Source organism: Tasmannia lanceolata, unplaced genomic scaffold, assembly GCF_043159265.1.
Source record: "Tasmannia lanceolata isolate RefF3 unplaced genomic scaffold, GAP_Taslan_0.1 ptg000015l, whole genome shotgun sequence".
NCBI classification, from domain to species: domain Eukaryota; kingdom Viridiplantae; phylum Streptophyta; class Magnoliopsida; order Canellales; family Winteraceae; genus Tasmannia; species Tasmannia lanceolata.
The window spans coordinates 14490402-14518074 of record NW_027518692.1 but is presented as its reverse complement, the minus strand read 5'-3'; the positions used below and the strand labels follow the sequence as shown (position 1 = coordinate 14518074).

Here is a 27673-nt window from a genome sequence, read left to right as displayed (position 1 = left end):
ACCTTTGAAAATGAAGGCTCGTGAACTTCGGACGCCAAACTTGAGAGGAGTATAGATTCTGGTGGTAACTCACAATGTGATTTCGAATAACCTCCTTCTCCTCCAGAAGAGTCCATTCACCGATAAACAATTTATCGCATTGACCTTTCTACACACAGACGCCATCCGGTGGAAAAACTTGGTATTTTTGTCCCCTTCCATTCGCAAGGAAATTTTGGATTTCTGCCTCCAACTGATCTCCTCCCTACGAATGATTTCCTCGTATTCTGCCATCAGCTCCACCCGTAGTTGTCTATCCTCATCGCCAAATGTAGATTCTGACTCCTTGTTCTCAAGCAGGCCCAATTTTGACAGAACCTCTTCCTTCCTAAAGGCTTTCACCTCGCTTGCGTGTTTCACCCACTCTTTGATTTTTGCCTTAATAACTTTCAACCTTTGACAGACAACATACACTTTCCAACCCCTCTCCTGAAAGGAGTTCCACCATTCAGGAATTTTGGAATTCACCGCCTCCACATCACATAAGCCCATATCAAAACGGAAGGGTTTTGGTCCACCATTAAAATCCGACAGTTGAATCATCACAGGGTTGTGATCTGAGATTGGCCTTGGAAGAGCAGATTGGCAGATTCGTTGGAAAACCTCTTCCCATTCCTTTGATATTAGAATGCGGTCCAATCTGCTTAATACCGGCGATTCCTATTTGTTTGTCCATGAAAACTTGGCTCCTTCGAGAGGAATATCAACCAACTCGCTCGGTTGTATAAAGTTGGAAAAATGCGCATGCTAGTAGTAATGGAGCTACCCCTGTTGGTATCTGACAGTGTTAAAATCCCCTCCAATGAGCCATGCCCCCTGCCACTGTTCTCGGATGCTATTTATTTCCGGCCACAATAGCCTCCTCTTTCGAGCTCTAGATGGCTCATACACCGCGGTCATCAGCCATTGGCATCCCCTTACTCGACACCTAAATCTGATCGAAATAGAGTGGTCATTGGTAACACAGTCCATTCTTTCAAGGATGTTATCCCGCCAGATTATAATTATTCCTCCCGAAGTCCCCCTAGCATCCTTCGCCTCCCACCTACGATTAGATCTTCCCCAAATATCATCGATCAGCCCCTCTGTTACCCCCTCAATTTTGGATTCCACAATAGCCACAATGTCTGGCTTTCGTACAAGACAGAGAGATCTTTTACAACCATTTTCTCCCTATCCGACCCCAGCCCCTTTATGTTCCAGAAAATAACCTTCTTCTGTAACGACTTGTAATCCCAAGCTCCTTTACCCCATAAGGCCTCATTGAAGACGCCTTAGTTCCCTTGATCCCCGACCTCCTTTCATGGCCTAGGCTTTGTGCTTCCCACCCCTGTTATCAATTTCCTCTGCCATCTCCTTCGTCATAGACAAATTCTCCTCAAATTGAATTCCGAAATCACGGCCCTTGTCCATAAGAGCATCAGAGTTAGTCATATGGCTTGCTGACTCGGATGAGACCCTGTCCTCTTCATCATTTAAACACGCTTTGATTTTGTTCTGTAGCTCAATTTCCAATGAATCCACACCCAGTAATGATTCATGCGGAATCAAAACTGCACCCGCATTGTTGCTAAGTTTCTCGGATTGGAGGCGGAGATCCATATCGTCCCCAAGCTTGTTAACCTTCAACTCCCCACCACGATCACCCACGATGTTTTCTACAGAGTTCTCCTCGCCCACAATTTCCGTAGGACTTGATGGTAGACAATCAGGATACATCACCTTTCCCTCGTCTGGAGAGACTTCCCTGTCCATTTCTTCCGTTGAAGATGGTGGTTGTTAAAGTATAAAAGATAAATAACGCCATTCTCCAACAGCTTAAGCTTTTGGAGAAGTTGGCAAGTTAACATGGTATAAGAGCGAAAGGTTTTGAGTTCAAACCTCCCGGATAGCAAAAAAATTCACATACGATGGTCGGCCCAAACTGAGACCACATGTCCCACGTGTTTGCCAAGTGGGCCACACGTGCGGGGAAGTGTTAAAGTATAAAAGATAAGTAACGCCTTTCTCCAGCAGAACAGCTTAAGCTTTTGGAGAAGTTGGTTAAGTTAACAGTGGTAGACGAGCGGGAACCGTCGCAGCATCCTCATCTCCTTTGGGCATCTCCACTGGAGTTTTTGATGCCTCAGATTCAGCCACCCCAAAACCTGCTTTGCTAGGGCACCCCCTCTCCGATTCATTCATATATCCCTCTTTATGCATGTCTTTCTCTGAGGATATCGGATTTTCATTAGGGTTTTGTGGCTACTACTGGGTCTGATGCGCTCCATTGGATTTTGTGGTTACTATTGGGTCTGGGTCAGTATCCGAAATAATTTCAGACCATAGGATGTGGATTTAGGGGACACAGTTGTGGATTCAATTGTTGTGCTAGAATTCTGTCTATTTACATTTGGATCCTTTGAATCCATCGGACCGTCGGATTCAAATGTTGTGCTCAAACACTCGTTTATTGATAATCAGATCCTTTGAATCCATCGGATTCAATTGTTGTGCTCAAACTCTTGTCCATTCATGTTAGGATCCTTTGAATCCATTGGACCGTCTTAGTCCATTGAGAGTAGTAGACTTGTATCAATGTTGCTTTCTTCTTTTGAGAGGTTTTAGAAAATCATTATTTAATGAGATGACGAATAGATGTTGAAACTTGACACGTTGAAAATCAAATAAATAATGACCATTGATCTACTGTCAGTCCTACGATTGAATGGTTAGGATCATGCAGTTAGTGCCCTTAGCTATTGGCCATCTAAAATGGGCCCCACGGGATAAGCTACCTAACCAAAAGTGAGTACAGAAAAGTGTTCCTTTCAATTTCAAAATCCTTCATTATCATTATTTCAGACTATTTTCCTCTGTTTCAATCCCTGTTTTGTCATGATGTTCCAACTAAAAAACATGAGAAAATCCTTGCAAATCGTTACTTCTAAAGAATGAATGTAGCATTTGATATTGCATATTTGCCAGTGGGTCTCTTCGGACAGCTCCAAAATAGTCATATTTGCAAAACAATAATAATAATAATTTTAGGGCAGTGATAAATTGACTCCCCAAATGGATAAATCGACTCCCCATCTGTCTATCTCTCTCTCTCTCTCTAACCTAGAGGAGAGAGAAAGACATATGAGGAGTCGATTTATCACCCCCCTAATTTTAAGTTAATCATATTTGCCAGTAGAAAATTAGGATCACTTTGAAAGCCCTTAATTATATCATCTAAAGAAGCATTTTTTTCAACCCCCCCTGCAGTAGGCATGCGCCCCCCTTATAAATTAAAGGCATGTTTGGCAAGCATGAAATAAGTATTCCAAGGAATATTACTGAGAAATGGGCGGAGAGGACTTTAGAGGGTGGGAGTGAAGGGAGCATAAAAAGCCCTAGGAAAACAAGAAAAAGGAAGGATGATGATATTGGCACTACAATGTTTTCTATAACTGCACAAACTCGTCTTGTCTTTTTATGATTTAAATAGCTGTCAAATGTTAGGTCTCCAAAGTCCATTAAAAAGAAAAGACAAGCAGAGTTTTTGCAATTATTATTACATGCTAATGCCAATATCATTAGCCAAAAAGAAACTCCAACTTGAAGCAACGTATATTTCTCAATGTTTCTCTATCTATTATAGGATATTGATATCTGCATGCATCTTCATATTTTTTTAACTCTTTTCTTTATAAACCTTAATTAGATTTCACCATATCATAAACAAACTATCAAAGATAAAAAAATTCAAATAAGGAAACTGATCAAACAAGAAAACCCAACTCATCAAAGCAATGATATGAAACATCACTTCCATAAAATTTATATTACAGAGAACTAATTACAAACAAGATAAAAAGGGATGCAATTACCAACTTCTCATTCAAATGAACTGCATAAAAGAAACTGCTTCTTCAAAGAAGCCCAATACAATCAAGAGTTACTAAAAAAACAAGATCATGGGCATCAAGAAGAAAAACTACAACTCCCTATAAACCAATCCTAAAGCAAGAAACCAAAACAAAGCTTTCTAGATGTTCTACTGGCTGTACACCAACAACACCCTTGGATCTATGTAACTCAATTCATACGTTGACGTTTGGTTGGCACCGAGTGAAGTTGTGGCGCCGGATGGACTTCAGCTAGAGGGTTATGGCCAATACTAGTTTCAAGAACCAGATCGCTGTTATCTGCATTGCCATTTAATTCACCTTGAACGGCTTGCTGGGCTTTTATCTTTTCAATCCAATTGAGAATATCAAGCAGAGTGCCATCTCCTTCGTTCGCCATAGTATAGTCTTCTTGGATGCACATTCTGTTGTAATTTTCCTGTGGCCACATAGTATAATCTTGCTGCATGCATATTCTGTTTGGTGGCTGGAAAGAAATTGGGTTGGCATTCAGAAGAGCATCAAATGTATAATGGGGTTCCTCATTTAAGAGTTTTGTATAATCACTTGGTGTGATACTGAAACCCACAATTGGTTCAAGTGATGGTGTACTCGGTGCAAATGTTATTGAGGCACCTGTATAATCACTTGATATCTCTTCAAGATAGTCTTCCTTGATGCACGTTCCGTTGTAATTTTCTTGGATGGCCACAACATTGTCTCCTTGGTTGAATGTTCCGCTTGGCGACCGGGAAGAAATCATTTCTTCATTTAAGATTTTCATATATTCATCATAGTCCATGTAGAAATTAGAATTCAGGGAAAACTCCTCTTCAAAATTATAATGGAGAGCATCAGTTGTATGATCACTTGATGTGTTGTTTAAACCCATAATTGGTTCATCTCTCTGTTCACTTGGTGAATGTCTCGGTTCACTTGCTACGGGTGTCTCTGCAATCCTTGTAGTCCCACTTGTGAATCCCACCTGCTCGAGATTATCATTGACAGATACATGCTCCACAACTTCACTTGTTTTAGTTCTTGAAGATTTATCTCTCTTTCCTTTTTTGGTAGATTTATCTTTGAGGGTTTTTGCCGATTTATCTCTACCTCCTCCATTCATATAAACCCTACATAAAACGAAATCGTCCAGCTAGAAAAGAGAAAATTTTTTTATAGTCAGTAGAAAAATAAAATAAAGAAAATCTCATGTATAAGATAATTACACATAAATATATTCTTATTCTTTAAAAAAAAAATTTCACTTACCCTCTTGCTGCCTTCATTTCTAAGAGGATTCTCAGTCCTTGGATGATTTTTTAAAATAGTCTCATCTACAACATACTCGTGCATACGCCAATCTGTCTTCGTCTTTGTCTTTGTCTTTTTTCGATTGCGTTGCTCTCCTTGATGGAATTCCAGTGTCATCCTATCCCCAAGTTTCTCCCTCTTATGTATAACTTCTCTTCCTGTACTAGCTCGCCAGAACCCATCTTTCGCTGCTCGATCTGGACGTCTCCCATTCGGATACTTCCGATCTCTCGGCGTGAAGAAATACCATTCATTCTCTTCCCAAGCCTCGTACTCTAATGAAGAAAAAAATATCATGAATAATCTTAATCCCTTTTTTTTTAAAAGAAAAAAACAATCAAAAGTATATACTAAAGAAAAAAAAAACAAAGAAGAGAGAAAGGGAAGTACATACGTGTAAGTTCATCAGGGTTGTGATCGTAAAGATTTACATTGTTGATCTTATTGTAAGGAAGAGGGCGTTCAAGAATCTTGTTTATAAGATATTCTGATAATAGTTCATGATCTTCAGGACAAAACCTATAACAAGGAGGAATGTGTACATCTTCGTCGCCACCTTCGCTTGGACTGTCCTCCTCTGTTAATCAACAAAAATTGTATTGAATCAATAAAGAAGACTGGGAAAAATTGTATTGAATCAAAAAACTATGTTCTATTTTTTTTTTTTTAAGTTGCAAAGAAGAGGAAGTACATACTTGTAAGATGATTAGTTAACAGAAGAGGAACGTTTGTAATGTCTCCTTGAACAACAGGTAAGAAGTCTCCACTTTCCATGGCTACAAACTTGGGATTGATGAAACGAGAGAGAAGAGAACTCTAAATCCTTGTTTTGATTAGAGATTGCTTTCACATGGCTCTCTTGTAATTTTATTGCATGTATATAAGCTTTTAGCTTTTTGAGTTTGACTATCATAAGGTTTTCTCCCTATTTTTTTGCACTCAAAATTTTAAAGTGGGTTTTACGTACTTTGAAAGTTAACTTTCTCCGAGTCCAATCCTAGTCGATATCTGATCAAAGTCCGATTTTTTCTCATTGTTTCTAAAAAGAGAAATTTTAGAAACATTTCCATTTTAAAACTTTTCTACGAAATTCCGGCAATCCAAACAGGGCCTAATGGGCCCAATTTGGATCTCACATGGCTTTAAAATCTCATTGGGATTACAATCTCAACTACCTGATCTAATGTGGGCCCATGTAGATGGGCTGTTTGTATTCATCAGATATGGGGCCCACCCTTTTCTAATATTAAGTTAATCACTACTCATGGCTTATCATTGGACAATCCTATTCAGGTGGGGCCAACTTTGGGTAAGCTTATTCAAAATTTGTAGTAGTTGGAGAATCCTAGCCGTCAAGATAATAGCCTTTTGCCTACTCAGTATGGATGCTTGACCACTTTTATTTCTAAATTCTAATCACTTACCACAGGTTAATTGTGTATAAGGTGATTAGTAATTAATCACAATGGGTTGATTGTGGTTAATTGTGATTAGTAATCATCCAACTACACAGAGTCAAGTTTGTTATCATGATAAAATGTACATGAAATCGAGACCGTTGATCTAACATCATGTGGTGACCCGCATGGTTTAGATCCCATCCGGAACAGACACCCCATGCATAAGATTAAGGGCTCAAAGATCCACGGTTAGGCTTTCTTGGTGGAACCCATCAACGAGGCTTTATGGATCAAGAGCCTAGCTAGGATCATTTGGATCTAATCACTCAAATGAGGCGCCTTTTAGGAAGGAGCTTAAAGAGTTAAAGGTAACTTTCTTTTTAGCCTTTTCAAGTCTCAACTTACCTAGGGCCGTTTGGATGCACATAGTTTGGAATAGTTTGGAAGTAGAAGGAAAGTTAAATGAATTGGAAGGAAAGTAAGATGGAGCCCATCTTGTGTTCATCTTATCACCTTGTTTTGATTGTAGGGATTTTTTGTAATAGTTTGGAATGGAAAAATATTTCTAAATTTTCTTACTTATTTTACACGCTAAAAAAAAAAAAAAAAAAGGAAAAAAAAAGAAAGATAACATCAACTAACCTTACCCCTAGTCAATTTTTACTTAGAGTTACCTTCAGTTTATGATGATATCCCTCCAAACTAACCATATTTATATCATTTCCCTCTAAATTGTGAAAAGGAAACAAAATCTCAGGAAAAAATTTCCTATCAGAAATTTTTTTCTTGCAATCCAATCCAAACTAGGCAAAATAAATCCCCTTCAATAATAATATGGAGTAACTGCCTCTGCCTCGCCTCTAATATGTTAACTTACCAACTTCTCCAAAAGCTTAAGCTGTTGGAGAAAGGTGTTACTTATCTTTTATATTTTAACACTCCCCCGCACGTGTGGCCCACTTGGCAAACACGTGGCACCTGTGGTCTCACTTTGGGCCAACAATCGCTTGTGGATTGTTGCTATCCGGGAAGTTTGAACTCGAGAGCTTTGGCTACTAACTTCTCCAAAAGCTATTGGAGAAAGGCGTTATTTATCTTTTTATACTTTAACATTATGTTTGAAAAAACCCCCACTATGAGAAAAGGATGCACCTCTGCTTCGTTAGAATCCCCCCAATTGGACCAAAGAAAGCCCAGAGTACGTCATTATCCAAATCCATAAGAAGACATTTAATTGTAGGGGAGTCAGGATTACTCAAGCTCAAGCCATCAAAGTTAAGCTTCAAAAACCAAGGATAATGAGGATACTGAGCCATGAAGGTTCGCCATAGTCATTAACATCCGCATCATCAAAAGACGCAATTGGGGCCAAATAAGAGCTAGCTGAAATTAGTTCAAGGAACTAGAGATCATAGTTAGCAAAATGTGATTTTATAAAAGCAAATAAAAAAAAAAAAAACGGTATCGGAAAAATTCGAGTTTATTATGCTATTGGTAAAAAAAAACATAGTAAAAAATGTAAATACAGAAAAATGTGTTTAAAATTTTGTCATTTAAAAAATATAGTGGGGTAAAGTTGAAAAGTTGGCAAAACAATGTGTATAATACATTAAAACACATTTGAAAAAAAAAAATCCTAAATGAAAAAACTTGTCTTTTATTTCGCTACAACGTTTTCCTCAAAACTCCGTTTTTTTTTTACTGTAAAACTCCAACTATGATAGAGAGTATGACTGTCTCAGCAGATGCCACTAAATTATTGTGTGAAATCAAAATTTCTTAGGGGTCAACTTGGGAAGGATTCTACCCGGGAAAAAAAAAAAGAAAAGAAAAGAAGACAGGTCTGGTTGGGAATCTTTCGGGCCTGAACAATTATGGTGTGAAATCAAAATTTCTTAGGTGTCAACTTGAGTTGGACTCAACCCGGGAAAAAAAAAAAAAAAAGACGGGCCGGGTTGGGAATCTTTCGGACCGGTTGAGTTTTCTTAACCTGGGTTGAGTTCGGGTCGTGATCAGGTCAGGGTCGGGTTGAGGGCTTGGGCAACCCGAGTAAAACCCGACATTTTTTATCATTTTTTTTTAGTTTTTAGTTTGTACATTTAAAGCTTAAAAATTCGGTTAGGGTTGGGTTCAGGTTGGAAAAAAGCGTTCCTCGGGCTGGGTCGGGTTGAACTTCATCCGGTTGGAACTCAGGTTGGGTAGGCTTTGGGTTCAGTAAATGGTTCCTCGGGTTCGGGTTGGCCTCAACCCGACCCGAGTTGCACCTTAATTTCTCTATTGATTCAGTATATATGCTAGGAAGAGTGACTTTTTTCTGTTCAAGTGACCCCAATTCAAGATTTTCTAAATTGGATTAATCATACAGGGATATAGTATGCATGACTAACAAGCCCTTGCATCTCATAGCTTCAATGCCAATATGCTATGTCAATATCCCAAGAGAATATAAAGCCAAGGCAGCCTGGCCACTCTTGTTGGGAAACTTGAAGTGCAAGTGTCTGTACTCTGCAAGGATGGTAGCATTTAGAAATTGTATCTGCCAAATTAGTAAAGTAAATAGTGACTCACACCATGACTAAATCGTACAGCAAAGCAATTCATTGAATTAAATCCATCCAAGATTGATTGTTGGTATGCCATGATCTTAAACAGATTCTGGAATGATAGAGGTGTACGAGAATATGCATTAGGCACACACAAAATCGTGTAATATGCAACATGCGACATTTTCTTGTAAGACTGAGGAAAATAATATAAGCTAAATATCTTTAAATTAAATAACAGATTGACCTGATGCCCGCCAGCATACATACAGCAAGTCAATGACATGAACAGAGAGCTTATCGCACCGTTACTAAACTTGGAAGTGTGATTCATTAACCGATCTTCTCTGTGTTCGAATCATCAGATGGCCATATGACGGTTTCCATAAGCCGTTCCCTCATCAACAGCAAGTTCTGATCAGAGATTTCTTGATATATTTTTGCATGATCACATTTCTGAATAGAAAAAGGTAGGTTATGTTTCAAGCTAATTCTGTGCATATGATGCTAGTTGCACCATGAAAGGTCAAAATTAATGACAAAATAGCATTCTACAAGTCTACAACGTACCTTAATCCATTTACCATACAGATGAAGGCGTGTTATCATCACTCTTTCAGCCAGCTCATGCTTCTCCTGGAATAACAAGGCAGTCATAAATTAGTTACATTGTTCCCAGCCATGTACTATGCTTACACAATTCATTTAATTGAGCTTCTAAACACTACCTTCCCAAGAGTACGAAGGAAACGTTTCCCATCTCCAGGCGGGTTTGTTACTATGAAACTGTCATATACGGTGAATCAACCAGAACTTAGTAGAAAAGTTACTGTAATCCACATGTTTAGGGGATAAATACGAGTAGGAGAAAAACTATTATCCAGCATAGCCTTCTCAAGAGAGTTATCAAAGATGTTGATTAACTTACTTGTAAAACCACCTGTATTGTGTTGGATTCATCTCATAGAGCTGATTAAGAACAGTCCTTACAGCTTTGTATGTAAAATAGTTGACTAGTTGCTGCAATCCAAGAGGTTCTCAGTGAGAATAAAAATAATAGTGAACATTAAACGTTCAAAAGAGCTTGTATCTGGTCCAAAAATCATATTAATGGGACATTCCTGGGAGTTAACGAGGTTAGGATCATCTAATCGGTGTGATTTGAACCCTGGTCAATCTAGGATGAGAAACTCACAGGAAAGTGAGAATCACAGAATATCAGACAAATGTAGGGACGTGATGCTAGACCTGGCTATTAATGTTCTTATATGAAAGATTAGTTCACGAAGCGTCGGTATGGAAGAAGGCAACAAATCCTTCTATGTGATTATTCAAGACAGGCTATTTGAAACCAGAAAGCTTTTAGAAAAAAGCATATCCATACAATGATATAAAAAGGGCAGTCATAAATCGACCCCCATATATCTTAAATCGACCCCTTTTTTAACGTAAAACGTTAGGGCATTGAATAAAGTTGCCCCCCTGCCGTTAAACACCGTACAAGTGTACAACTCACACGCCCTAACGTTTTACGTTAAAAGGGGCCGATTTTAGATATATGGGGGCCGATTTATCAGTCCCTTATAAAAATTGTGTGTACACAAATATGTACCAGTGCTGAGATCATAGACTCAAACGATGGCTCAGTTGCTCTCGCATTTGTTTTCGTTCATATGTGATTCTGTACATGGAGATGAGTTTTATGACAAAGGTCTTCAGAATTAGAAGTTTAGAACTACTTAAGGTAGAGGAAAGTACAACAATAGATCCTTAAGGTCCTAGGGAGCAGGTTTGAGTGATGAAACCACTTTTTGAGATTCATACAAACAAACATGAAAAACACACGGCTATGGAGACAAAGAAGAGCAATGATTGAAACTTTTGTCCATTGGCACTCAATTATGGTTAATACAGCCCTTCATGTTTACATGTAATAATGATTGCATACATACAAAATAATAATTAAGCACAGAAGCTTTAAGGTTTAACTGTTTAAGAACTCAAGGAATCAACCCAAAACACCGCCAAGTAAAAATAGCTTATTAGAGAATCAAGTTAATTACTTCGTAATTCGTAAAACTTGGTATTCTCAAAACCCAGAAAAATGAGAGTTCTTGGGGAGGAAAAAAATCACAAGATGGTAAAGCACATGTTGAATTATTGCAAACAGAACAGAAAATCATTGTTTGGCTCAAGTTGGAGTTTTTCAAGGACATAGGGTTTGAGTGGCCAAGGCTTAGGTTGTAACATGACTTCAAAACCACCCGTCTCTACCCTTTGCCCTCCAAATCCTGGACTGATGAACTGCCTAAAGTTGGCTAAAGGGGAATGAAGTGGGATTAAACATCCCCGTATTTTTAAAGGTGAGTATTTTAGCCTGGTTTGGAAAAAGAGGAGGAAATCAAGAGACGTATAAAAAAAAGAAATAAACAATAAAATGACATCAGCCCAAAATTTTTTTTTTTTTTTCCTGAAAGATGACTTTATTAATAAAAATAGAGAGCAGTCTGGGGACAAGCTGTCCCCAAGCCCGCAGATACATCAACCATCTGAAGCCCACATGGGGTGCTACAAGATTACAATAATTCCAAATTTACTCAGAAACAGTAGCAATATGAATCAACATCAACCCAAAGTTGGAGTCATTGTATTAAAGGGATTTACATTCTTTGGATAGTGAAAATAAAGATGACATGGAGCATATACAAAACAATCTTAATGATACAAGAGCCAGACTAAGATTGTATAGGAATAGTGAAAAAACAGATGACATGCAGTGTCAACAAAATGATCTTAATGATACACGAGACAGTGTAAGATTGTCTAGGAATAAATTGTAACAACAGCATGAAATATTCTCACAAATTTGTCTAGACTTCAGGATATAGTACAATGTTTATGATTATCAGAAAAGCTAGACCTTTGGCTGATGAAATTCTGTATGAAGAACCCACACAGGACAGGTTGAAGTAAGCTGAGTGTACTAGAAACATAGATAATAGCAGTTGTTAACTTACCAACTTCTCCAAAAGCTTAAGCTGTTGGAGAAAGGCGTTATTTATCTTTTATACCACTCCCTCTAACGTGTGGCCCACTTGGCAAACATGTGGCACATGTGGTCCCACTTTGGGCCGACCATCGCATGTGGATTTTTTACTATCCGAGAGGTTTGAACTCGAGACCTTTGGCTCTGATACCATGTTAACTTACCAACTTCTCCAAAAGCTTAAGCTGTTGGAGAAAGGCGTTATTTATCTTTTATACTTTAACAGCAGACAGCAGTACAGAGACAGAGACACCACTCCAATGATCTCAACAATGACATTAGTCTAGGCGGCAACACTGGCTCAGGTGAATTTAACGGGGTGGACATTTGCTAAGAAGGCAATTACCACCTCCACGGGCCAATATCGCTATTTTATATAATATGTATTTTTAACTGGAAAACAATGTTTTATAGACCATACTTCATGTAAATACATAATTGTTCAGTTGTTCTTGATCTGAATGTTGGTATATAATAATAAGAAGAATATGATAATTAGTCATTGTTAAACTTTTCAAAAAAAATAAGAAAACTGTAGCAGATAATTCTGTTTTTAGCTAAAATTGTATTCTTTCCTATAAATATTGTGACAAGACCATTTAAGGTTAAACAATTATATATTGCTTATTTCATAATTGTAATACGATACTATAAAATACAGCATTTGACACTTTTTTTAGAATGATAACTTTATAAAAAAAAAAAAAAAAAACAAAGCATATAACAATTAAGCAAGGGGCTCTCTGCCCCTCACTAAAATAATGCCTACAAACTGATGGGGACATCAACAATGGGCGTGGATTCAAGGTTTACTACGTAGACGTGGACGAGACTGACGGCAGGGAGTCTACCATGGATCACAGACATTGGCGTCTTTTTTTTATTATTTACTTTCTATTTTCGTCATTTTATTTGTAGCCTACTTTTTATGCATCAAATCTCATCCGTTTGTCGTGTTTTTGGTATTATTAGAAAGGTTTTTCAATTACCCATCTAACGGGCCCAAGATCACATGATTTGGATGTGCTTTGAGCAAGTTATGAGTGTTTTAGAAAGTAATATAGGTCTATTACGGGATTACTATTTTAGGTAAGTTTTTATCTTTATTTAGCTTTGCTTTGGATTAGATGAATGATTGAGATTAGTTTTTAACTTTAGGTTATCTTCTAGGGTTTATTTTCTTATAAATACATCTTATGAAAGCAATGTAAAAAGATTTTGGAATATTGAATAGAATTGAGAATTTTTGTAAGAGCTGTTGTGTTCTTTCCTATAAATATTGTGATAAGACCATTTAAGGTTAAATAATTATATATTGCTTATTTCATAATTGTAATACGATACTATAAAATACAGCATCTGACACTTTTTTTAGAATGATAACTTTATAATAAAAAACAAGAAACAAAGCATATAACAATTAAGCAAGGGGCTCTCTGCCCCATGGTTTTAAATTTCGGCCGAAATCCGAAATTTCGGCCGAAATGTTTCGGTTTCGGTGGACACCGAAACCGAAAGAACATTGAATCGGAAAAATACTTTATGTCGCCGAAATTTCGGCCGAAATTACCGAAATTTCCGAAATTGCCGAAATTTCCGAAATTTTGGTGGGAAATTGGAATTGCATCGAAATTTGGGGAAATTTCCTGCAAATTCCGTGCAGTGCACCCACATGGTTTCTCTGAGAAAGGCAGAAAAAGGGGTTTGAAGCCCATGTGCAAAGCCATGTGCAAAGCCATGTGCAAAGCCAAAAAAAGCTCAAAAAATGAGATTGAATGGAATCTTACAGGAATAATCTTCCCTATAAGAAACAAGGTTGTCATCTTCTTTTCCATCATGCAAAATTTCTTCAATTTGTAGCCGCTTGCTTCCTCTCCTCTTCCGATTTCAACTTTCAAGAAAGGTAAGTTTTTAGGGTTTTTTTTCTTCTCTCTGGTTTCAAACCATTGCAAGTTAAAAAAAAGGAAGACAGATTCTCTGTATTGACTTTTGATGAGAAGTTAAAATTTATAAAGTGGCCTCATTTTTACATGGGACAGTCCCCTAACCTGTAATTATCACTTATATTTTACACTAGAGGGGGCTGTGCCAAGTAAAAAAGAGGACCCTAACGTGTATTTTTCACTTATCTTTTACACTAGAGGGGGCTGTGCCAAGTAAAAAAGAGGACCAGGAAATGAAAACCCATTTTTGTTTGGGAAATGTTATCAGCACTACTGTATTTTGATGAGGGGACTCCTCACTTAATTAACACTTAAAAGTACGGTATGGTGATCCAAACCGTTCATTACATGGGTCACAGCCAAAATAGGTTGCGTCCCAAAAATCATTTCCATTGGTTGATCCTGACCCTCCGATCTGAATGTTAGAGGGTTTCCCTAACCCCTGTAGATCGGAGGCTTTCTGTAACCCCTTATTTTTTTAAGATTTTGTTTTTGTTTAGGAATTTGCTAGCCACCTTCTCTAGGCCACTTTTCCGCTTGTAGCACATCCTTTTGTGCAAAGATTTGGCAGAAGTAGATTTGTGCAAAGGTGGCTAGCAAAAAAATAATATGAAAAGAAATAGTAATCATTACCGATTTTTGCAAAGATTTGACAGAAGTAGTAAGTTTTAAATGGAAAATTACGAAAAAAAGGAAGGAAAGTAGGAAAATTATGAAAAAAATACCTAAAGGCTGTTCTAACATATGATAATTACGGGAAAAAAAGTCAAAATAAATATTTTGCAGGAAATGATATGTTCACCCCCCCTGCGGTACACATTAGCACCACTGTTGGCGTGTATTTTTCACTTATCTTTTACACTAGAGGAGGCTGTGCCAAGTAAAAAAGAGGACCAGGAAATGAAAACCCTTTGTTTGGGAAATGTTATCAGCACTACTGTATTTTGATGAGGGGACTCCTCACTTAATTAAAACTTAAAAGTACGGTATGGTGATCCAAACCGTTCATTACATGGGTCACAGCCAAAATGTTGTCCAATTAATGATAAAAGGACAGATGAGTTTGTGCAAATATCAAAGCATGGTTATGCTGTTAACATATCCCACAACCATATGTTGATAATTTCACTAACCCATCTTGTATTTTAGTATGTAAAGTGCTGTCAAAGTTAGTTTTTTTTTTAAAAATTTAAAACGATAATATCAAGTTAGCATCTTTCACGTGTAAAAAAGTAGGAACATTCTAAACAACATACTCTTTGGCAGATTTTTTCAAGCTGTAAGCCTGTAACTAATTCACCATGCCACGTCATGGTCAAGATGAGGATGAAGTTGCAGACATTGGTTGGCAATATGGGCGGCTTGATGGCGGCAGCACACAAAAGGTTATATGCAATTTTTGTGGGAAGAAAATAGCGGTAGAGGTATCACAAGATTGAAACATCACTTGATATGTAAAGGGGGAGATGTGACAGCATGCCTATCTTGCCCTAGAGAGGCCAAGGAGATCATTTCAAAGTCCGTACAGGAGTCCAAAATGGATAAACAAAACAGAGAGAAGAGAAGAGCAGAGTTCATTGATGCTGTGGCGGGAGACTACGGTGGAAATGACAGCGACGACGACGATATTGCATACCCATCTGATATAGAGACAGACATACAAAAGATGCAGTATAAGCGTGCATTGAGAGAGTCCAGGAATGATGAGGACGAGAGGAGGCAGATGAGCCATCTTGCCTCTACCAGGCCGAAATTTGGCCCATCCATACATGAGGGGGGTGGCGGTAGTTCAAAGGGAGAAAGGCCGAAGCAGACGACCTTGACACGTGGGGTTAGCTTAAGGGATCCAGCAAGCATGGACCCGGCTCTATATAGAAAAGGAAAACAGAGAAGTATTAAAAACATGTGGGGGAATGCAAAGGAAGTTGTAGGGCGGGCATATGCAAAATTCGCCTTCCACAACGCCATCCCAGCAAATTCTGCAATAGCCCATATTTGCAGCACTTTGTAGACGTAGCTGGTCAGTATGGGACAGGTGTGAAAGCCCCCACCTCATATGAAATTATGAACAAATATTTGCCCATGGAGGTTAAAGAACTGAAGGAGTACATCAATGGGTTGAAGAACCAGTGGCCCGAATATGGAGTAACAATAATGTCTGATGGTTGGACTGGTCCCACGAGATAGTCGATCATCAATTTTATGGTATACTGTGACGGTAAGACCGTCTTCCTAAAGAGTATTGAGGCATCTGACGTTGTGAAAGATTATAAGTTCATCTACAAGCATATGGCCGATGTAATAAAAGTGGTTGGGAAGGAGAATGTTGTTCAAATTGTCACTGACAATGGGAGCAACTACAAGAAAGCTGGACAGAAGATTATGTCGAAGTATAAAATATTCTGGACTCCGTGTGTAGCGCACTGTATAGACCTTATGTTGAAAGACATTGGAAAAAAGAAGACGGTGAAGAAGGTAGTTGATGAGGCTAGATCAGTGACTAATTTCTTATACAACCACGGGTATATATTGTCCATCATGAGGAACATGTGTGGAGGAGATTTGGTACGCCCTGGGCTTACTAGGTTTGCCACAAACTACATTGCTCTCCAGAGTATGCTAGATAAGAAGGTTGGGTTAAAGCAGTTATTCTCATCCAATGAGTGGAATGAGTACAAGGAGAGCAGGAGTGTAGCTGGAAAGAGGGCTGAGGAGATCGTCGGTAAACCAAGCTTTTGGGATCAGTGCAGAACTGTAGTTGGTATATTGGAGCCCATTGTAAAGGTATTGAGGATGGTTGATGGGGACAAAAAACCTACTATGGGTTCTTTGTATCACGCCATTAGATTGATGAAGGAGGCAATAAAAGCAGTTGCTCCTCGATCCTATCAAGGCTATCATACCATCATCGATAATAGATGGACAAATATGCTCCTCCATCCACTTCATTCGGCTGGTATGATCAAAACAGACAACACCAACATAGTCTTATTATCTCTTATGTCGTGATTTATGATATAGTAATGAATTATTTCTTATTAGCATATTATCTCAATCCAAAGTACCAATACACCCAGCAACTTGCTACTCGCGCCGATCTCATTGAAGATTTACAGATTGTAGTCGCCAAGTTGGAACCGGATGCGAGTGCAGAAGCCACTGCTTTAGGAGAGGTAAACATTGCATTATTTCACTATAAATAGATGAGTATATATTGTAATTTTTAACTAATAGCTATTATTGTTAATTCTATTGTAGATCAAGATGTTTAGGGATGCACTTGGATCCTTTGGACGTCCAGCTGGCATAGCTGGACGACATAAGACACTACCAGGTATAAGCTAAAGCTAGTTAAGTTATTAGTTGTTGATTGAGCAACCAATTAATTAATCTGTTGTTATTTTGCAGCTGAGTGGTGGGTGTTATATGGGGGAGATGCTCCGAATCTGAGAAAGATAGCCATAAAAGTGTTATCTCAGACAGCGTCTTCTTCAGGTTGTGAGAGAAATTGGAGCACTTTCAACCTCATCCACTCTAAAAGGAGGAACAGGCTTGGACATGAAAACTTGCAGAAGCTCGTATATGTCCACTATAACACACGATTGAGGATGAAACACACTTCTATAAAAGAAAACCTGGAGGACTACACCGATCCAATTGATCTCACAGACATCTTCTGTGAAAATGATGAGGATGACCCTCTCTATGAGTGGGTGAAGGAGGTTGGAGAGCCAGTGCTGGATGCACCGGGTGGTAGACCGAATCCTATAATCGCTGAACAGATGCAAGACGATGATGATACATTGCCGCCGGATACAGAGGGCCTCGCTCAACCCATTGCCGTTCCAATACAGGGTACTAGTGACGATGATTTGTCCATAGACTCTCCATCGGATGATGATACAGGTGGTAATGCCGCTGGTGGTGGGGGCAGTGTGGGAGGTGCTAGAACTTCTGGTGGTGGGGGTAGTGTGGGAGGTGATGAGGCTTATAGGCCACTTAGCCCATTCACAGCGGAGCTGAGGTTTGACCACGTTACACAAGATGAGGATCACGGTGCACGACCCCAACCAAGGCAAAGACAAGTATTCCAACGACGACGGAAGTATCATCCCACTGATGAAGAAGATGACTCCTTACATGCGCATTCTTGTTATGGAGTTGATAGTTTGACAGACACATTCGAGAGTTTGAGCGTTGAAGGTGGGATTCCACAGAGTTATGGTTATGGACCGATCGATGCATCTTTCGAGAGTGGATGGGGTTCGACTGCTTCTTATGGGTATGACTATGGCCATGAGTATGGGTATGGGATGTCATATGATTCACATGCACATGCACATGGCGAGGCATCATCTTCGTTCGAAGCAGCACCGATAGCGCTTGTCCCTACTATGGCGTACCCACGTGTGGGATTGTTGATGCAAGTTGAGCCATATGTCTATCAGTATTATGTCCAGCAATACCAACAGTCATACGTCCTTCACATGTCCTGGCAAGAGTACTACTTATTCATTGAAAACCAGATTCGCCAGCAGATGCATCGTGCCCATCATGACCAAGTTCGAGAAAGGGATGATGGATTCGAACCGCCTCGTAACTCAATGTGGTATTGACATCGAGTTGGACTCCTTAGATGGGTGGTTGCCGATTCTACTGTGTTTACATTATGCTCTGTTACATTGTATTTCTTTACTTTATGTTTAGAATTCACTTTATGATTCAAGACATGAGTGATAGCACGAAATTGCCCTGAAAATTGGAATATATGTGCCCCTGTTTTTACCTGGGACAGCTCCATATAGTGTATACGAGTAGCCATAAATACACTAGAGGGGGCTATTCCAAGTAAAACAAGGGCTGCATATATCACTTACCTTGTTTTTTTGGAAGTGACTGACAGATAATTAATTGGGAAACCATCTTTGGTGTAGCTTTATACATGTGGCAGTGATAGTTTCGGTTCAAAATTTCAGCCTCATTTAAATGATTTTTCCTAAATTTTACCAAATTTCGGACCGAAATTTCGGATTTCGGTGGGGTCCGAAATCGGTACCGAAACCGAAATTTAAAACCTTGCTCTGCCCCTCACTAAAATAATGCCTACAAACTGATGATGATATCAACAATGGGCGTGGATTCAAGGTTTACAAGCGTAGACGTGGACGAGACTGATGGCAGGGAGTCTACCATGGAGTCTACCATGGATCACAGACATTGGCGTCTTTTTTTTATTATTTACTTTCTATTTTCGTCATTTTATTTGTAGCCTACTTTTTATACATCAAATCTCATCTGTTTGTCGTGTTTTTTGGTATTATTAGAAAGGTTTTTCAATTACTCATCTAACGGGCCCAAGATCACATGATTTGGATGTGTTTTAAGCAAGTTATGAGTGTTTTAGAAAGTAATATAGGTCTATTACGGGATTACTATTTTAGGTAAGTTTTTATCTTTATTTAGCTTTGCTTTGGATTAGATGAATGGTTGAGATTAGTTTTTAACTTTAGGTTATCTTCTAGGGTTTATTTTCTTATAAATACATCTTATGAAAGCAATGTAAAAAGATTTTGGAATATTGAATAAAATTGAGAATTTTTGTAAGAGCTATTGTGGCTTGGACTTCTCTTTCTCTTCTCCTCTTGGTGGCTTGGAGCCATTCTCCTCTCATCTCCTCTCATCTATTATCTTCTATTTCTTCAATCAAATCAACACAAACAAGGTTAGTAAATCAGATTTTCTATTTTCTTTGTTCTTGAACCCTAAAACTAGAAAACCCAAAATCCATAGATCTTCATTTTTCTCTAAGATCTTGTTATGAGATTTTGAGGGATTGTTTTTATGATTAAACCTCAGCCTAAATACCCAAGAACCCTAACTTTAAACCCATTTTGCAGCCAATTGAAAATTCGCACCCTTTTCAAGCCCGGAAACCCTTTTTAAAAATCCCCAGCCTAAACCTACCATCAAATAAGCGTCTAAACCCTAGATTAACCTTTCTTTTACCTTCTAAACCTTAAGCTAAGATTTGGACAGCAGTATTAAACCAAAATCCCAAATCTGCCAAATTACTAACATACCCCTACAACCCAAAATTGGACCATTTTGAGCCTTTTACTGCTGCTGGACATTTTTTTTGTTTTTCTTCATTGGATATTATTATTTTCATGCTTGTGTGACATCTATTTCATTGGTACTTGCATTAGCTTTTAGTTCTTTTAATTGGTTGCACATTCGTAGGTCTAGTTCCGGACTAATCTTTCTATTATCAATTCATCTAACTAATCCTTATCGTTTTGATTGATTTGTATACGGTTTAGTTTATGCTTAATTACAATCTTTACAATTATTTATGCTATTGAAGTCTCATTATTGCTACTGCCCATAGATTAATTAGGCGTTAATTCGGCCCTAGGTAAGTTGTTAAGTGTTCTTTTAGCTTTCCGCGTAAGCCCTAAATTATCCTAAAGTCTTAATCCCACTAGGAGTATAGGATTTTCCCTAAATTAGGTATTGTCCTGCATCACAAAGCCCCACCTTTGGCTAGACAATCGGCCCTCTCATAAGCCTCTCTAAATGTGTGGCTGAAAATAAAATCTCTCCCTCTTGATAAATTATGGATCTCATTAATAATGCATCCAATCGCCATGGTCCTCTTCATTTTCCAGATCCCCAACTGATCGTGATTCTTTGAATCCCCTTCAATCTGTAAGGTACCACTAAATTTAGCGACAAACAGACGCACCCCGGTTAGAAGAGACATAGCTTCAGCTTCATTGGCATCTGTATTACCAACTGGCCTAGAAATATCACAAAAGGTTTCACCATTGCTGTTCCCACAGACAATACCAATTCTAGCTGGCCCTGGGTTACTGAGTGAGCACCTGTAAAAGTTAGCTTCATGGTGCCCGTGGTAAGAGGAGATGGGAGTAATGAAGTACAACCTTAATTGGGATTGAGGAGGAATCAGAGCAGTATGTGCAATAGTTAGAACACTAAAAATTTATTAAAACATCCACAAGAAGAACTGAAGGGACTGTTCCGGAATCCTGAACCAGAATTGGGGCCCATACATGAGCCAAGGAAGAGAACAGAAGCAGCATTCTGTGAGAAGGATTCTCATGTTGATGGGGCCCACTTCGAATCTGCAATGAGTTAGATGGTTATTTGACACAATTGGGACCCACTTTCAAGTTCTGTGGCTTTCGTTTATTTTTAGTTTTCTTTTTAGCTCTTTGCTGTTAAGTTTTATGTTTTATTTTTAGCAGGACTTTAGTTCTAAAAGTTGTGGGATTTTTTTTTTTTTTTTGCAACTTCAAATCCTATATGAACTCTTAAGTGGATGACACTACAGTGGGTTATGTATAAGTAATTGTGGCTGGGACTTTTGGAATAAGAGAAGAAAGAATATTCGCACAGGATTTTTTCTGTGGGTTTTTCTGTTTGTGGACTTTCTTGATTAAGAAAATCCCAACCTTAGGGATTTCTGCTGTAAACTTTTTGGAGATTTCTTCAAGGATTTTGATCTACAGTTGTAGTCAATCTAGATCAGGTTTGTTTTTTCTGCAAGTTTCATCTTTTGGTATTTTTTTTCTACCAAAGGTCAGTCTGTGAATTTTTCTGCAGTGATTTATTCCTTATATTTGAGTGCAGATTGGAATTAGACTATAGATATATAATTTAAGAGCTACCCATCAACTCTTCAATTCATAGGTTTAGTATAAATTTCATCTGGTGGGATGTGTGTGTGTGTGTGTGTGTGGGTGGGTGGGTGGGTGCGTGGGGGGTCAGGGGGCGGGGGGGTTAGGTATAGGAAGCAGTTCTCGGTTTTTTACCATCCGACCTGCAAAGACCCCTAACACTAAAAAATGGAGAATGTAAACTCCCAAGAATTCAGCCATGCCAACCACCCAGTTCACAAGCAAAAATTTTACATCCCACTAGATTTAGCTAAGCGATAAGTGATTATCGTCAAAATTTCTTTCATTTCTCTCTTCCCACAATTTCCAAATCAAAGTGCACGGGTCACAGATGAGAGAAAAGCTCCTCCCTCAGCGAGCAAAGACCAACAACAACTTGGAAAAAGCTCCTTTTCAAGGACTGTGGGAAGACCCATTGCACTCCAAACCAGTGAAGGATGGGGAACTAAACCTGTGAAGGTAATGGACAATGCAGAAAAATATGATCAAAAGAGTCCTCATCATTATTGCAAAAAATGCATCTATTCACCAACCGAATCTTTTAGACTTAAGCACATTTGACGTCTATATTTCTTTAACTATAGCAGTCCAAGCGAAGCACTGAACTCTAAAGGGAACGTCAGACTTCCACATCCTCCTCCAGGGCGGATCTTTGCTTTGCATTCCCGAGGGATGAGATGAAAGATTTCACCTAGAAGACACCCCTAGGCCCTACAACCCATATCCGACTATCATCATCTTCTAAACCAGGAAAGGCCGCAAAAATCTACACAAAATGGAGCACACTGGAAGACATCCTATTTTGGGCATCTACGAAGAACCCACCCCTAAACTACCGTTCCTCCCACCCGGTTATAACAGTTGGATACCTCTACCTCTTGATCACTCATCCTAACAAGATTAAAAAGATCTGGGAAAGCACGGCACAATAGAATACCACCTAACTATAATCACCCCCCATTGTCCACAACCACTTCCCCAATACTACCCTTTTTTAAGAGTTGCGTTTCTTGACTTTAAGCACCCTTCCTCCTTTCGATTACAAACGATCGTCGAGTTAGCCAAATATTTGGTCTTCCTTCCTTCGTTAACCATAAAAAGTCCCTTTGTAACTTCTCCAATTTTTTAGCCACCTACTTAGGAATCCGGAATAGGGACATAAAAATGTCAGCAAGCTGGACAGAGCAACCTTAGTAACGGTAATTCTACCTCTAGGCAATAAACAGTTTTTCTTCCACCCTGCAAGTTTCTTTCTCCATCCTTTCCACTGCTGGTGCACACAAATATTTTGACGGGGTCCCAATGCCAAGGGGGATATAGCAGAACACTCGATCCCAATGCCAGGCTTTGGAACAAATAATGCCCGCAAGGTTCACAGCCCACTACATGGGCAAATTAAACCATGCTAACAAACTCTTTCTGATGTTTATCCTTAAACCCAATATCGCCAAGAACCATTTTATAATGTGTTTCAAAGTGTGAATCTGATCCTCTGAATTCTTACAAAATATAATAGTATCATTGCCGAATTGGAGGTGGGAAATAGAGGCACCCTAATGTCATTTTCCTAATTCCACTCCAATTCCCTCAATCAAATCATTTTCTTCCGCCTTGCCCAAAAACCTACTGAATGCTTCTCCCACTATGGAGAACATAACGGGGGAGAGAGGGTGCCCTTGTCTAAATTGCCTCAAACATGAGAAGAACCCAACCGGCTTCGCATTGACCAAAAAGGAGAAAGACGGCTCTGGGATACAGTTACGAATCCATTGTGAGTGTTCTATAACCTTCTGAACACTCATTAATGGATCTTTGACGATCCAACATTGAGAAAATCATAGATTATATTTATTTGAATTAAAAATTAACAACCGTACCCGAAGCCATTGAATCTGATCTGTCTGATGCCGTTGAACGCTTGCGCTGCGCAAGAATCTTTGATTCGTATCTCCTCACTTCACCAACACAATCCGGCGATGGGAACCGTGAATTCTTCTCTTCGTGGATGAGAGACGAACTCTAAACTTTCTGTGTTATTACGTGCGTGAGCAGGGATCCAGGGTCAATTATTTATAGACTTGGGAGAGGGTTGAGAGAGTCCCTATCACACCTCTCTCCATCCCAATCTATCCCTTCTTTTTAGAGTTTGCACTCTAATAGGTTTCTTCAACCAAAACTGTCCACAATAAAACGTCAACTTATTTGACGCCACTTTTCTCACGTAAATGGGCCCCACTTGGTTTGATCCCATCCACAGATCTCTTAGGCCACCACCAATTAGGGTTTATCCTAACATCCATCTCCTCCACCTTTCGTCAAAGTTCATCCTTACCAAAAAAAATATATAGGAGAGTCTTAATCTACATGACCATATGCTTTCTCAATGTCAATTTTACAAAAGAGACCCCCACCCGCCTCTTCCTCCTTTTTCCATGTGTCCATGCATTCATTAGCAATTAGCACACCGTCTAAATTTTGCAAGCCCACTACAAAAACTCCTTGAAATATAGGATATAATCTTTCCCATCACCTTTCTTAATCTAAAGCCAAGGTCTTCGATATAACCTTATACAAACTTCCAATAAGACTAAAAGATCTATATTCCCTAATCCTCGCTGTTCTTTTTGGGTATGAGGGCAACAAAAGTCTCCTTACCTTCTTTATTAATAAGACCTCTCTCACCTAACTCTTTCATCACCCCCATAAAATCTTTCTTAATGACCTTCCAGTTTTCCTAAATAAGGCGTGGTAAAACCATCCGGACCCATGCCTTAACTTGCCCATTGCGAAAATGACAACCCTAACCTGTCTTCTTCAAATTTCCTCTCCAATCAAGTGGCTGATTCCTGAGAAAGACACCTGAACTGGAATCTATTCAAGAGTGGGATGATACGGTTGACTTACAGTACTAGTCTCAAAACTTTCAGCATGATAATAGTAATTTGAGATTTACACTTATTACTAGTCTTAGAAGAATTACGGATTCTTCATTAAATGTATTTATGCAAACTTACAAGACATAATTTTGAATCATGGATGAGATTCAAGAAATGGCAAGTCTTGAACCAATAACAACAAATTACATCAATTGGTTTAAAATGTAATCCATAAAGAAAAATTACAAAAATCATAGTTGACAAGATTTAAGAAGATGGATCTGTAAACATTGAGGTCATAGGTTCAATCCCAGCTTACCAACTAAAAGAAAAACCTCTAAGAAGAAGAGAACATGCCTTCTCCCAACCCACTTTACTGTTATCCGATAAATATGAGCACAAATTTAAGAAAGTCAGGCAATGACCCATCTACAAAATCGGTGCATGGTTTGAGGATTGGTTCGCAATTCACATCACACATAGTGTACTGATTAATTCATTGATGCATGAACCAGTTTTATTATGTAGGTTTTGTTTGAAGATGCATTTCATTTTATTTTCCTGTTCCACTCTAGCACCCAAAGTTGAAGTAACTGGTAGTTTCTCATGGTATCAGAGCTAGTGCCTCACGGCAGGTCTTGGGTTCAAAACCCAACAACTCCTTGATATTAAAAATCCACGTGTATGGCCAACCCAAAAAAGAGGGGCCACATGTGAGGGGGAGTGTTAAAATATGAATGATTAAATAACACCACCTCTAAAAGCTTAAGCTTTTTGAGCAATTGGTAGTTTCACACCCTATTCCTACCATGAACAAACATTTTTCTTCTGTTAGGACCAAGAACAATCGCTATTCCATAAAAGATGCTTCAGTTCAATAGTACAGATTCATGAATCCAAAACAATAGAAAATGATAAGTTGATTCAAATATGAACATTGACATAACTCAAATATAGTTAAAGAGAACAACAAAGATTATAATTAAACCAGAGCAATTAGATTACCCCTTTAACATCATCGAAAGTGTCCTCGTACTGGCCCGCAAGTTCATTGAAGATCACATGTTTCTGGAACTTGTTCTTCTTTCTGTAACCGCGAACAATCCCCGAAAGGACTTTGGTGGACAGACGCCATTCATACCAGGCATCAATGAATGAACTGCTCAATTCCAATGCGGCGGGCCGCCTAAATTGCTTTCTACCTGCTAAATTTCTACACAACCCCAAATCACCACTACTCCTGAAATTGAGATTAGAGAATGAAAGAGCATCCACACATAGGCAGGGAGATATGTGTGAATCTACCACAGATGCCACTATTGAAACAGCTCCAACCATCCTCACTCAGCAGAAGAAAACCTTTCAAAACCCTAGATTTCTCCCTTCACACAGAAATTCAGACCCAAAGAAGAGAAACCCACCAATGAAAAGGGGAGAAAATGGTGGGTTTGAGAGGGAATCAAGGATCGATGGTTAAAATCCAAGATTCATGAATAGAGGGTTTGAACATAGACGCAAAAAAGGGGAGGGTTTATTTTCCACTTTTCTAGGGTTGGTATGGAAGAGGGTTTGATTGTTTCAACCCTTGCCAAACAATTTCTGCGGTCCAAATCTCACCTCCCAAACCCTCGGCTCGAACTCCGCTTCATTTTGGATTCTTTCTTGTCTTTTTCCAGCAAGGTTATATTTAGTGCCACGTGTCAACGTATTATTTGGCCTCGTGGCATGTGAGATTCTAAGGACTAGAGATTCCAAGGCCATCACATGATCCACGTTAAATGAAGTGGTAGCAGCCGAAGCAGGAACAGTTGCTGGGCCCAACAGAAACCGTTGGTGGAATGGTGGGCCCATCTTTGAACAACGTAGGCCCCGCCCATACCACACCATAGGATAATCCAAACCGTCCATTTGATGGGCCATAAACGTAAATAGGTTGCGTCCCAAAATATTATTTTCATAGGCTGATCCTAGCCCTCCGATCTTAATAGAAACTACATCTTATGCAACCTCTATAGATTGTAGGGTTGTGATCATCCTACGGAAATGATTTTTGGGGCACAACCTATTTACATTGTGGCCCATCAAATGGACGGCTTCGATCATCCTATGTTGTGGACGGTACGCTTCAATTTGAAAAATATCGGTGGGGCCTACAGTTGGGCCTTAATGTTAGTGTACGACCAACTCCATAGGATTATCCAAACCATGGACGGCTTGGATCATCCTATGTTGTGGACGGGCTTTAATGTTACTGTGCGACCACAGGATGATCCAAACCATTCATTTGATGGGCCAACCCTTCTGGGGGGCACAACCCATTTACGTTATGGCCCATCAAATGGACGGCTCGGATCATCCTATGGTCTGGACGGTACACTTCATTTTCAAAAATATGGGTGGGGCCTAAATTGGGCCTTAATGTTACTGTACGAACCACACCATAAGATGATCCAAACCATGGACGGCTTGGAGCATCCTATGTTGTGGACGATACTCTTCAATTTGAAAAAAATATCGGTGGGGCCTACGATTGGGCCCTAATGTTACTGTACGACCAACTCCATAGGATTATCCAAACCATGGACGGCTTGGATCGTCCTATGTTGTGGACGGGCCTTAATGTTACTTTACGACCAACTCCATAGAATGATCCAAACCATTCATTTGATGGGCCATAATGTAAATAGGTTGTGCCCCAAAAATCTTTTCCATAGGATGATCACAACCCTACAATCTATAGAGGTTGCATAAGATGTAGTTTCTATTTAGATCGGAGGGCTAGGATCAGCCTCTGGAAATGATATTTTGGGACGCAACCTATTTACGTTTATGGCCCATCAAATGGACGGTTTGGATTATCCTATGGTGTGGTATTGGCGGGGCCTATGTTGTTCAAAGATGGGCCCACCATTCCACCAACGGTTTCTCTGTTGGGCCCACCAA

At 39.1% G+C, this 27673-nt stretch overlaps 2 protein-coding genes across 2 annotated transcripts; both read right to left on the bottom strand.

Moving 5' to 3' along the window:
- Window positions 1-3905: 3905 nt before the first annotated feature.
- LOC143891752 (uncharacterized) lies at window positions 3906-5996 on the bottom strand. The gene is made up of 4 exons (XM_077396287.1): window positions 5918-5996; window positions 5617-5799; window positions 5181-5497; window positions 3906-5064 (listed from the first exon to the last, which is right to left on the bottom strand). Exons 1-4 carry the CDS (start codon window positions 5994-5996, stop codon window positions 4102-4104), a joined length of 1542 nt encoding a protein of 513 aa, XP_077252402.1. The 3' UTR covers window positions 3906-4101.
- A 3209-nt stretch (window positions 5997-9205) lies between these two features.
- RBCX2 (Chaperonin-like RbcX protein) lies at window positions 9206-26358 on the bottom strand. Its single transcript, XM_077354590.1, has 5 exons — window positions 25736-26358; window positions 10094-10185; window positions 9894-9951; window positions 9736-9801; window positions 9206-9621 (listed from the first exon to the last, which is right to left on the bottom strand). The coding sequence occupies exons 1-5, from the start codon at window positions 26066-26068 to the stop codon at window positions 9499-9501; spliced, it is 672 nt and encodes a 223-aa protein (XP_077210705.1). The 5' UTR covers window positions 26069-26358; the 3' UTR covers window positions 9206-9498.
- Window positions 26359-27673: the final 1315 nt, after the last annotated feature.